This window comes from Carassius auratus, chromosome 41 (assembly GCF_003368295.1).
Source record: "Carassius auratus strain Wakin chromosome 41, ASM336829v1, whole genome shotgun sequence".
Lineage (NCBI taxonomy): Eukaryota > Metazoa > Chordata > Actinopteri > Cypriniformes > Cyprinidae > Carassius > Carassius auratus.
In genome coordinates, this window is record NC_039283.1 from 7,866,418 (window position 1) to 7,880,550 (window position 14,133).

The 14,133-nt window shown below is 36.3% G+C and overlaps 1 protein-coding gene across 2 annotated transcripts in view; it reads left to right on the plus strand.

The window, feature by feature from the left end:
- The window catches only part of znf407 (zinc finger protein 407), a 43,961-nt gene that overhangs the window by 15,740 nt on the left and 14,088 nt on the right, over window positions 1-14,133 (plus strand). For both annotated transcript variants that reach the window (XM_026228793.1, XM_026228794.1), the window contains exons 3-4: window positions 3,674-3,788; window positions 13,832-13,906. In XM_026228793.1, the coding sequence (XP_026084578.1) occupies window positions 3,674-3,788; window positions 13,832-13,906 (190 nt within the window). The remainder of the gene's footprint in view (window positions 1-3,673; window positions 3,789-13,831; window positions 13,907-14,133) is intronic.

Consider the following 14,133-nt stretch of genomic DNA (forward strand, 5'->3'; position numbering starts at 1 on the left):
AGCCCAGGTTGCTTTGATAGCGGTCTTCAGCTCCTCTGTGGTGTTTGTTAGATGTTACTTATCTTCCTCTTCACAATACCCCTTAGATTCTCTGTGAGGTTCAGGTCAGGGTAGTTGCCTGGCAAATCAAGCACAGTAATATCATGGTCATCAAACCACTTGCAAGTGGTTTTGGTACTGTGGGGAGGTGCTAAATTCCTGCTGCAAAATTACATCAGGATCTCCATAAAGCTTGTCAGCAGATGGAAGCATAAATTGCTCCAAAATCTCCTGATAGATGGCTGCATTGACTTTTGACTTGATATAACACAATGGATCAACACCAGCAAACGTCACATCACCCAAATCATCCCTGACTTTAGAAACCGTATTCTGTGCTTCTCCAGTCTTCCTCCAGACTCCAGAACTTGATTTCTAAATGAAATGCTAAATTTACTTTCCACTGAAAAGACTACAGTCGTGGCCAAAAGTTTTGAGAATTACATAAATATTGGAAATTGGAAAAGTTGCTGCTTAAGTTTTTATAATAGCAATTTGCATATTCTCCAGAATGTTATGAAGAGTGATCAGATGAATTTCATAGTCCTTCTTTGCCATGAAAATTAACTTAATCCCCAAAAAAAACCTTTCCACTGCATTTCATTGCTGTCATTAAAGGACCTGCTGAGATCATTTCAGTAATCGTCTTGTTAACTCAGGTGAGAATGTTGACGAGCACAAGGCTGGAGGTCATTATGTCAGGCTGATTGGGTTAGAAGGCAGACTTGACATGTTAAAATGAGGGTGATGCTTGAAATCATTGTTCTTCCATTGTTAATCATGGTGACCTGCAAAGAAACGCATGCAGCCGTCATTGCGTTGCATAAAAATGGCTTCAAGGGCAAGGATATTGTGGCTACTAAGATTGCACGTAAATCAACAATTTATAGGATCATCAAGAACTTCAAGGAAAGAGGTTCAATTCATGTAAAGAAGGCTTCAGGGCATCCAAGAAAGTCCAGCAAGCGCCAGGATCGTCTCCTAAAGAGGATTCAGCTGCGGGATCGGAGTGCCACCAGTGCAGAGCTTGCTCAGGAATGGCAGCAGGCAGGTGTGAGCGCATCTGCACGCACAGTGAGGCGGAGAATTTCAATATTTATGTAATTCTCAAAACTTTTGGCCACGACTGTACTGAACCTCTGAGCAACAGTCCAGTTAGTTTTTTCCTTAGCCCAGGTAAGATACTTCTGATGATGTTTCTGTTTCAGAAGTCGCTTGGTAGCTCTTTTCCTGAAGACGTCTGAGTGTGGTGACTCTTAATGCACTGACTCTGGCTTCAGTCCACTCCTTGTGAAGCTCTCCCAAGTTCTTGAATCGGCTTTTCCTGACAATCTTCCCAAGGCTGTGGTCATCCCTGTTGTTTGTGCACCTTTTCCTACCTCACTTTTTCCTTCCAGTCAACTTTCTATGAATATATTTTGATACAGCACTCTGTGAACAGCCAGCCCTTTCAGCAATGACCTTCTTTGGCTTACCCACCTTGAGGAGGGTGTTGATGATTGTCTTGTGGACAACTGTCAAGTCAGTAGTCTTTCCCATAATTGAGGTTTCATGTTCTAAACTAGCCAAAGAGGTACCCAGTATTTATACTCAAAATTAATCAAACTAATCAAAAAAAAAAGTTTTAAGTCGTTACCATCAGAATTAAAACCAATTTTTATTTCTAATTTCAGTTTTTGTGCAATGAATCAATAATAAAAGAATTTCTTTATTAAATTACAAAAATAAAGACCTTTTCCATGATTTTCTAAGTTTTAGATGCACCTATAGTCTGTAGAGAGTGCCATACTTTTGCTGCAGACTAATACATTAAATATTAAATATGCACAAATAATTTACTTATTTAAAAATAATTGTATTTATTTATTTTAAGAAATAAAGCAGTGTTTTCTTTTTTGTTCTAACAACTAACCTTAAGCAGACCTCAGAACTCTTGAACCATTATGAAAAATAGCAAAATTTTCCTTTGAATGAACCATAAAAGCTTTGCAAAGCATTTCGTTTTTAATCTCTGATTTAGACATTAGATAATAACAAATATTTTATATCTTTACTAAAGGTATAAACCTAATGCCAGAAATGTTATAATTAATAATAAATTACATATTAAAAAATATAATTCTGTATTGTATAAAATGTGTCTTAAGTGATAACTAAAAAGAACCCAAAATATATTTTATTCAAGACACATTGCTGTGTGCCAGGGTTTCCCAATGTAAAATTTAAATAAATAAATAGAGCCTCACAATTAATAGAAAAAAATAAAATGAAATCAAAGGCAGCTTTTTAATTCATTATATAGCCTGTTGTGTGGCATGTTTCAGAGTAAAGGACAGCACTGTGTTTATATACACGTTAGCAGCTCATGTTTCCATTCCATTGATCTAGATATGTGTATTCATCCCTTCTCACAATTTTGCAGGTCTTTTCTTAAAGGTATACTGTATTTCTCTTAAAGGGGGGGGGGGGGTGAAATGCTCGTTTTCACTCAATATCCTGTTAATCTTGAGTACATATAGAGTAGTACTGCATCCTTCATAAATCCAAAAAGTCTTTAGTTTTATTATATTCATAAGAGAAAGATAGTCTGTACCGATTTTTCCCGGAAAAACACGACCGGCTGGAGGCGTGACGTGGGCGGAGCTAAAAAATCACGAGTGCGAATAGGCTTTTGCGTTGAGAGCATGTGGAAGCTGTGACATTACCGTGAGGGAAAACCCATCATCCAAAACAAACCATGGCTTACAGTCAGATTCGGCCGTTTATTTATGATCCAGAATCAGATCCAGAGGCTGAAACTAAACGAAAGCAGCAGCAGCAACGATTCGCTCCGAGCGGGGCTCGAACCCGGGTCTCTGGCATGGGATGGGATGCACTAACAAGGAGGCAGAGATATTTGAAGCAGTTTTACTCACCGCTTGCGGTTCCAACACACGATCATGACCCTTTTTCCTTGGGATTGCATCATCCTTAAGAAATAAACGATACGCAAATCCGTCGTCAAACTGGGCTTTGTGAACATGCATCTTCGAAATGAAGGGAACAAACAAAAACACTTGCACAACTCCGTTGATGCTCTGTAAAAATAAACTCCATCCACTGGCCCCTTAATGCTGTTTTTTTTTTGGTAATCTGTGCAGGGTTGTCTTGCCCTGGCAACCAAAAACACACTTCTTTTGTGACTTTTCACGACGCTCTCGCTCTGATCAGTGAAATGTCTGTGCTGCTCAGCCTCGCTATACGGGAGCGCGCGCTTTTCCGGCAGACGTGCCCTCAGGACCCGTATAAGGAAATTCCTCTCCATCTAATGTCACACAGAGCCATACTCGAAAAAAACTTTCCGAAACTTGTGACAAACCGGAAGGAGTATTTTGGGAACAAAAATTCTTCAAACGTACAACTTAATTTTTGAAACTTTGTCCATGTTTAGCATGGGAATCCAACTCTTTAACAGTGTAAATACTCAGTATGCATGAAATAGCATTTCACCCTCCCCTTTAAAAAAAAATTTATTATGAAATTAAAGTCATTCACTAACCCTCATGACAATGTAATGGAGAAAATGCAATGTCTTTTATTATTTATTTTTAATTGCTGTTGTTGTTGTTTATTTGTTTTTTGTTTTTCTCTAAAGGATCTAAACCGTTCATGTGCAAGATCTGTAACTTTGCTACCGCTCAGCTCGGTGATGCCCGCAACCACGTTAAGAGACATCTAGGCATGAGGGAGTACAAGTGTCACATCTGTGGGTGAGTCCAAGAAAGGATTACATTATTTTTTTTTAAGTACAAATACGTCAGATGAATGTTTATTCTGAATGTCGTCCCTATACTGGGTTTATACTAGGGCTGTGCGATATGGACAAAAAAAACCTATCACGATTTTTGGATCAATTATGCGATTTAGATTTTAATCACGATTTTGACACACACACAGGCATGCTTTACAGTCATAAATGCATCCAGTATAAATTTGAAACCTATTTCCAAAAGAAAACCAATGAGAGCTTTATCAAAAAGTTGTAACATATCTCTAGAACAGACTTCATTCAAAATAATCACTAAGTAAAGATGTCAAACAAAATCTAGACATATGGCAAAAAATTATAATAAAAAGAAATAATAAAACCAGGGAAGGTTTTTTTTATTATTATTTTTTTATTTTTTGCCATGCATTGGTCATAAAGCTCACTGTAGTGGTGCCTCAGAAGCAGCAACAAGAGCGAATTATTGTAACGCGAAAGCACATTAAAATAATGCACGAGTGCGAATCTATCCACTCGCATGCAGATTTCCTCTGCTCTGTTAACAAAACCAGATGCGCGTGCTCAGATCATAGACTGTATAAGGCTCAGATACACACTGCCTTAAAGTGTCTCCTCTCGCTCAACCTGTGTCCTGTGTACTCACAACTCTCTGTGCTCATGCGCAAGATATTAAATCTTTTCGCACCTTTCTATTTATAACCTTTTCTGTTCTCATCTGTTTACTGCGTGCAGTGTGAACGTTCTGCTCCGTCAACATGGGCTCGAAAAAAAAGGCTACGCATCACAGACAGAGTGTGTGAACATGGAGTTAGTCATATGCCTGGTGTGCTCAGTTCTCGTGCTCCACTTAGGTGCGCTGCATCCTGATTGGTTCAGATAACATACTGCGGGAGGTTGGGGCTGGGGAAAATTGTGCTTTAAACCGATTTAGAAATCGTGCACACTCAAATCGCGATTTTATTTAATCGCACAGCCCTAGTTTATACATTGTGTGCCTTTTTAGTTATGAAATTTAGCCAATTATGTTCTGAAACATATATTTATATTGTTAGGAAGATGCATACAAGAAAAAAAAAATATTGAGTACAACTTCGATGGTGCTTTGGGGAAATTTTGTTGGGCAATAACCTGCACAGTGCAAGGAAGTTTGATTTCAAACTTTGTATTGAATTTATGGTAAATTCATAGACTGTTAGAGCATACATAGAGTTGTTTGGTGATCTGTATAACTACGCATTTAAGATGTATGTTGTGCAACTAGGTGTTTACCAGTAAAATTATTGTCTTCCGTTAGTGCACATTCATGCTGCCTGTGTAATTTAATGTATTGTGCTATCATGTGGGGTTTGGAATCTTCTCTCGGAGTGTTGACTGTCAGGAAAACAATTTTTTTCAAGTGGCTGAACATAAAGCATACCAAACTTCAACCATAGAAAACAAAAATAGATTCTTTCACTTTGTTTTGGCAGTTTGTCTGAGGTTAAATATTATAGTTGTTGTCCTAGGAAAGATTTTACTTCTCTTTTCCTCTGATGAGACGAAACAAGCATGCTGTGGGTTAATTCCAGGCTGCAATGTATGTCAGATTGAGCAGAGGACTCATCTGATTCACGTGTTCTTGTGCTGATGGCAGACGTGGTTGCCACAGGGGTTCTGTCTCTAGGGTTCGTTTTAGGGATGTCCCGATCCGATCCACAACATTGTCATTGTTCAGATTATGGCCCAGAATGCTAGATCGGAGATCGGAGGGAAGAAAAAAATATGATCCGATACCCATCCAGCACAAACCATGGGAAAATCTATCTTAAACCATTTCCTAAATGCTTGAATATTAACATTTCCCTTGCTGTGAGCCTGACACGTGATAACTGTAGTAGCCAATTATAGTCGCATGAGTATGAGAGTTAAAGTGCTCTTGTGGTCCGGTCTGTGATTTCATCCGAGGGAAGGGGTGTGCAATATGAATTTTTTTAGATCGTGGATGATAAAAATGTCTCCACGATCTGCTTTTGAAGCGATTTTAGTTGTATTATGCAGCTCCCACACAGAGTACGCAGTAGGGCACCAACTCCCAGGGGGGCACCATCCCAGGTTTTTTTGGAAAAAAATGTAAACAGAATAAAAAAAAAATGCATTTCACTGTGAAGACAGTAGACAGGTGAAGCACACGTGTCGCGTCATTCCCGCAGCCGCCCGCATGCTGGCCTCATGTTTGCGGCTGCCGTCATACTGCAAATATTCATAACTTTGCCCTGGAAAAGACAACAGTAGTCTGGTACCAAGATAAGGAAAATAAAAAAGCCCAAGATGAGGCCTGTGCATCACTTTTAGGTACTTTTATAATCATGTTAATCTTTTTTGAATTTTGATAACATTGTTAATAACGTGTTTTAATGTCGCATCTGCCTTAATATCCTCTTAGAGTTTCAATGTTCCATTTAATTAATTAAATTAAAATATCTACTTAATCTTTCATTTTTGGCCACCTTTTGGCGATAGAAATGCTAGCCTCTATAATTTCTTCAACAAAAACATGGATATCACAACCCTTACAAAAACTAATCCTTGGTTTTATTGTGTGTCATTTCTGAATACTCGAGACTATAAAATCAAACAGACAACTGTATTAATAAAATCATAGCCATACTGTCTAGGTACAATTGTAATTTGCAAATAATAATTTTTATTTTTATTTGTTCATTAAATGTTTTTAATGCTATTGCTAAATACTATTGTACCTCAAACACTGTTTATTTTTATTTGTGTATTATGTGTTTTTGTAATGTGTATCTTTGTTCTATATTTTTTATTTTATTGCTAATTGAGCAAAGTGCTTCCATTTATTTTATCATTATAAGTAGTATTAGTTCGAGAATAAAATACAAATATTGGATTGATATCAGAATTGGCAAAAGCTGCGGCATTGGTATCGGAAGTGAAAAAGTGGTGAAAATCGGGACATCCTTAGTGTGTTTAGTTGACATGGTCTTTGCTGACAGGGCTGTAGAGGTCATCTCTAGGTGATGATCCACCATATAGACTGGATATGGTCTGGATCCAGGTGACTGCAGTGACCATCTGGCCTGGGAACAGAAAGGTTCTGGGTGACTATGGTGACCTCAGAATAAGAATAAAATGGAATAATATTAGCGTAGATGCCATTCAACAATCATTCAAGCTCATATCACCAGCAAACTTACACTCATTTACATCCTTCTATTCACTCTCTGAGGCAGAAGTCTCAAAACTCATCCTTTCTAATCACCCTACTACTTGCCTGCTTGATCCTATTCCATCTCATCTTCTTGAAGCCATTTCACCTGCAGTTATACCTGCACTCACTCACATCATCAACACTTCCCTCCACACTAGTGTTTTCCCCTCATCATTTAGACCCTTAAGAAACCCAACCTAAACCCATCTCTTTTAGAGAACTACAGACCAGTTTCTCTTCTTCCTTTCATTGCAAAAACACTTGAAAGATCTGTGTTCAAACAAGTCTCTACATTTCTCACACACAACAATCTCCTTGACAGCAACCAATCTGGCTTCAGAAGTGGACATTCAACTGAGACGGTCTTGCTCTCAGTTGTTGAAGCTCTACGACTGGCAAGAGCAGAATCCAAATCTTCGGTACTTATCCTGCTTGATCTGTCCACTGCTTTTGACACGGTTAATCACCAGATCCTCCTATCAACCCTACTGGCAAATGGCATTTCAGGAACCACACTTCAGATAGGTCCTTCAAAGTATCTTGGAGAGGTGAGGTGTCCAAGTCTCAACATCTAACTACTGGGGTGCCTCAGGGCTCAGTTCTTGGACCTCTTCTCTTCTCTGTCTACATGGCATCATTAGGTTCTGTCATTCCAAAACATGGCTTTTCATACCACTGCTATGCTGATGACACTCAACTCTACCTCTCATTCCATCCTGATGATCCGACAGTAGCTATTCGCATCTCAGCTTGTCTAACAGACATTTCTTCCTGGATGATGGACCATCACCTTCAACTCAACCTTGCCAAGACAGAGCTGCTTGTTATTCTAGCAAACCCATTGTTCCATCACAATTTCACCATCAAGTTAGGCACTTCAACCATAACTCCTTCAAAAACAGCTAGAAGCCTTTGAGTTATGATTGATGATCAGCTGACTTTCTCAGACCACATTGCTAAAACTGTCCGATCCTGCAGATTTGCTTTATTCAACATCAAGAAGATCAAGCCCTTTCTTTCGGAACATGCTGCACAACTTCTTGTTCAAGCTCTTGTTCTGTCCAGCCTGGACTATTGCAATGCCCTCTTGGCAGGTCTTCCAGCCAATTCTATCAAACCTTTACAATAAATTCAGAACGCGGCAGCAAGATACATTTTTAATGAGCCAAAAAGAATACACGTCACACCAATTTGCACTGGCTTCCAATAGCTGCTCGCATAAAATTCAAGGCATTGATGTTTGCCTACAAAACTACCACTGGCTCTGCACCCATTTACTTAAATTTGTTACTTCAGACTTATGAGCCCTCTAGAAGCTTGCGTTCTGCAAGTGAAAGTCGCTTGATTGTGCCATCCCAAAGAAGCACAAAGGCACTTTTACAGACTTTTAAATTAAATGTTCCCTCCTGGTGGAATGACCTTCCCAACTCAATCCGAGCAGCTGAGTCCTTAGCCATCTTCAAGAATCGGCTTAAAACACATCTCTTCCATCTTTATTTAACCCTCTAACTTCACTCAATATTCTAATTCTATTCTTAAAAAATCTAACTACCTTTCTAATCTTTTTGTATTCTATTTTCCTTTTCATTTATTATGCAATTATATATATGTGTGTATGTTTAAAGACCTCTAACTAGCTTGCTTTATTCTTTTTTTTTATTCTGTTTTCTTTTTATTTATTACATTATTTAAAATCCCATGCTACGTGTACTGTGTTAACCTAACTGAGACTTGTTATAGCACTTATATATCATTGGTCTTTTTGTTGTTTTTGATTGCTTCCACTGTCTTCATCTGTAAGTCGCTTTGGATAAAAGCATCTGCTAAATGAATAAATGTAAATGTAATGTAAATGTAAATGATTTAAGTAAACCTAATGTATCTGAAACAATGAGTTTAATTCATATCTCTTTTGTATTTGTCATATTATCTTATTCTGCTTTTTTTTTATTTATTATAAATTATTAAATATACATGAACAACTAAAAATTTTTAAGTTGCTACCTTTTCACTGCTATTGAAGGGATAGTTCACCCAAAAATGAAAATTGTCATAGTTTATTCAAGTTTTTCCAAATTCAATCATTGATTCAAATTTATCATAGAGTACATAGAAAATAACTACCAAAATAAATGTTGGTAACTGCAGTTTGACTAAAAGACAAAGATAAAGATAAAGACTAAGACTAATTCAAAAAATCCCTGTCAAAATTAACACTGCACAAGACTTGTCATTTTGGAGATCCTCTGACCCAGTCTTTCTGTTCATCATTATTTGGTCCTTGTCAGAATAACTCTGATATTTTCGGTTGACTGTTTTAACTGCTTCCAACCCATGAAATTCAAGTACTTAATGTTAATGTGCTGCCTAATATATGCTACCCTTTGACAGGAGCCACTGTGACAATATAATCATTATTATTAACTTCATTATAATAACAATATTATCAGTGTTATTTACTATTTTGGTAAACCAGCTGCAATTCGATGCAGGTCTTGCAAACAAACTATTACAGAAGGATATTGAGCCGACAGCAGTAAGTGTTACACCGGGGCGACACCAGGCAGGACCATTCTAAGGGCTGTCTACATTGAATGCATCAAAGAGATTGTTGGAAATCCATTTATCCTGCTTATCAGAAGTAGCGCAAATGCTTGGCGTACTTCAGAAATAGAATGACGTGCCACTTCCAGTTTAGTGTAGACCGCATTATTGATTGTAATAGGTTCAATTATCTTTTATATATATCACAATGAATTGTGTACAATGAATATCTTGCTCTCATTGTGTTTGCACTGTGTTGGCTATGATGAAAGCATTCATGAGAGTGCCGAAGTCAGGCTGCAGTGGTGAGATCCTTGCATTTGTGCACTCACAGACATGACAGTGATCGTATACAGTGTAATATTTTCAGCTGTAATGGTACAAACGTAGTAAGAGTTTCACATGTAATATTTATTACATATGCAGGGTTATTTCCCATTCATCAGAGGCATATACACTGAAGTCTTAAAAGAGACACACCCTTTTAAACTAAACGTAACAATCAATGGATTAAAATCAGGTTAATAAATGGCCTTTTGTTAAAAATCCTACTAATATTTTGAGCAAATGTAAAAAACCCTTTACTATCTAAGTGCTGTTTTCACCTTTGTTTCTGGCTGTTTATATTTGGTGGAGCACAATCAATCAGACTTTACATGAGGGCACTTTTAATCATCCCTAATTATTTCAAATAATCCCTTAATTTAAAAAAACAAATGCCTTTTTATGCTTAAACCTTTTTTTTCCACGCGAGCATCAGAATTTAAATTGGAGTTTTATGACAGCAAAGATTGCCTGGATCATGTTTAATCCCTTCTGATTCATGCTGTTGCATAAATCACGTTCTAAGTGAGAATAAAAATATTCCTGATCAATATGTAATCCTCACTGGACACAGACTAAGGATGTGCATTAGCAATTTAGACAGTTTAATGACAGTAATTGCTGTATTTAAATGTGTGTGTCTGTGTGTATATATATATATATATATATATATAATATAATGTAATATAATATAATATAAAAAAAAATAATATAAAATATAGATATTGAAGGTTTTACACTTTGGGTGAATGTATAAAGTTTAGGGTTAGGGCTGAAAAAATGCCCTACAATGCAGGGAATGAGGAGAGGGTGGTATATTATTTTTCACATTTTTGTGTTCAATCACATAGTGGTGTATGATTTAATTACAGCATTGATAAAACACAGCTCCCCCACAATTTTAGCAGTCATATATCCCTATAGATGGATAAACTTCACTGTGGGAACCAGACACTTCTCACTCTACTCCTCCTCTAGCAGTGTCATAGCATTTTGGATGCTGTAAGATCGTGAATGACTTGTAGATGTATGGATTCCCAGTAATCTATATTTTGTAAATACTAAATGCAGCTGGGAAAAGGCTAAATGATTTCTTTCTCCTTTTGTGCGTTTCACTTCTGCACATTGTATCTTACTGCTTGAGGTGAAACAGTCACTCTTTTCATAGCTCTGAGACACTTGCTTTGTATTTCTCCTGCTTTTTTCTTAAATCAGAAAAAGAAATAAAAAAAAAAAAAAACACTTGTCATGAAAGTAAAGCTTAAAGTGAAGGCCTGATTATTTCAGGAACCATGTCACAAGTCCATTGTTTTTATTTCTGTGTTACTATTGATATTACTACTACATGCTATTCCTCTTGTATCATTGTGCAAAAAAATAAGTCTCCTAAAAACAATGCTTTAGAAGCAAAATTGAGTCATGAGGCATTTCTGTGTAGTCCTATGTGCTTGTTCTCCATGTATTGGTGTGGGTTTCCTCCAGGTATTCCTGTTTTCCCCACAATCCAAAAACATGCAGGTTAGGTGAATTGGGGACTCAGAATTGCCCATACAAATGTGGCCTTTAAGACTGCATGTTTTTCCGCGTAGTAGCACCCAATTCGTCACGCATGAGCACTGCTCCCTGCAGGCACGCTTCTTAGCATTTAAATCAATTTGTCAGTAGCTAGACCAGATTAGACTGCTCTTGGCCACTTCAGCTTGGAAATGGTTTGTCTTGAATCGTTATTTAAATATGCCTAGGCTTATGGATTGTTGTATTGTATATTAAACAGAATAACTTGAATTCTCTGGAAGTCTGATAATTTGTTAACTGCACGTTTGTTCAGAGAAAACAAAATATCCACAATAAAATATGAAAAACAATAATGGATGCAGACATTTTAGTTTGTGTATAAAAATCCATTTACAAATGATAAAATGAGTGTAATACAGCATATTTTTTTATTGCTATGTAAAAAGGTAGTTTATTGCTCCCAGGAATTAACAAGACTAGGAGAAATGCAATATAAAGTAATAATACTAAAGAGAAGTTCACATATGTGAGATATAAAGTTATAACCGCAGAATTGGCAGTGTACATACATATTCAAGCCAGTGACAGGAGTGTTTTACTGTTTAATGTGCTTAAAAGATGCACAGCTTACATTTCATTATTTTACATCTCACATTTTATACACTCTGTAAATGTTTTAAATAAAGATGGCATGCGTGTATGTTAAACAAACAAAAAATGCAATAATTAAGACTAAAAGATGCATTTTGATCAAATATTTGTTATTGACATGCAATTTACCCAAGGAAAGTTATTTATAAGTAATAGCTAGAAAAGCTAGAAAATGACAAAACATTGACATAACTTCAAGCATCAAGTGACATAAATACAGCAACAGAATACACAGAATCAGCAAACAGTAAGAGAAACAAAAAAAAAGGATTGATATCGGCATCAATTCAGATGTACCATTATCAGCAGATGTGGGAAATGTTCAAAATGTTTTCTTAGAAGCTATTTGAGATGCCTTTGTGTTTCAAGGATGTTTGGATTGCAGAAACAGCGCTTCTGTTTTCCAAAGGCTTGTCACGATCTCTCAAGAATAATCTGGGCAAAGTATAAAAAAAAAAAAAAAGATGTAAAAAATCTATGCAAAAATGTGGGTAATTATGCTGGACATTATCAGACAAAATATCTGATCTCTAATAGGTATTTTATGTAATCATTACTGTTATTTTAATTCATATGAGAACTTGTGCATGCTAATATATATATATATATATATATATATATATATATATATATATATTTTACAGATTTTTGCATCTTTGATTTTTTACATTTTATTTTTAAGTGCGGTTGTAATGTTTGTAACAGTTTAATAATTATTATGTCTTTCCTAGGGCGCCGGAAACACTTAAGATGGCCCTGTGCCTAGTCATTTGTCTTCACATCAAAACGCCCTCTTGTCAAATTAAGCTATTTTAGGAGAATAATTGGATTTTTCATTTTAGATTTATTGTCTTTCACGGCCACTGTCTTACAAAGTCATTGTTTCGGTAGTACATTTCCTTTACATGGTTTTTAGTACTTTACAACCCATTTATGAATTGTGTTTTACATACCAATTATATAATAAATGCAACGTGTTTTCATATAATAAATCTAATTACTACTGAAATGTGCCTTGAATAATCAGTGTTCAAATGCAAGTGTCAAACATGTAAAAATACTTTTGATAACGGAGCAATTAATATTTTCTTGCATTGCGGTGGAACACACATATTGCTTGACACACTATGGCTTGTCTGTGTTTAATGTGCTCTGCTGCTTGTTGCAATACTCTTCTGAGAGAGAGATTCACAAAGCCGCTTACAAGCAAGTCATCAGTTCCAGTTCTTGACATGAGAATGAATGGAACATGACTGCCCCCTACTGGCCTTGTGTTTCTTTTTGCTTTGTAAGCTCCAAAGATGGTTATTTCAGACAAAGAGCTTTTTTTTTCTTTTCTTTCTTTTTTTTTTTTTTAATGCTCAAAAAGTATAAACTTGTCAGTGTTTTGCTTCTGGTGCTACTTTAGCTACACTCATATTGAAGCTGAATGTGTTGAAAGGATGACAGGGCTGAATTTCATAGTGGGATTGTGGTTACTGCGTGGTTATTGTGGTTTACTCTTTCCTGTAAAATTCTCACCAGCATGCATTCACTGTAACAGTGTGGGTTGAGTGCGTAAATTAATAATAAAATAAATCTCTTAAACCGTAATCTCACAGGCAGACAGCACAAGTAATACTGAGATATTTGGATTAGAAGACAGATCATTAAAACAGCACACAGACACACATCTTTAATAAAAAAATATTAATAAATAATGGTTTACAAAAAAATGTAATTATTTGTGTCCAGATTTTTATTTATGTCCATACATTTTTCATATCCATATGTTCCAGATGGGCATTTGTGATGAAGAAACATCTCAACACTCATCTGCTGGGGAAGCATGGACTGGGCCAGCCCAAAGAGAGGTTCTGAACTGCACTGAACACACACACTTCTATATCATATTACTTTGTAACAGTTTCCACAACAGATTGCATTTGTTAACATTTGTTAATGCATTTACATACTAACAGTGAACAATATCTTTAAACCGCAATAGTATAAAAAAGTATAATGATGCTTATATGTATAAGGGGTACCAACTTTTTATGTGGGCTACAGTTAAAATATTTACATAAAGCCTTCGTATACA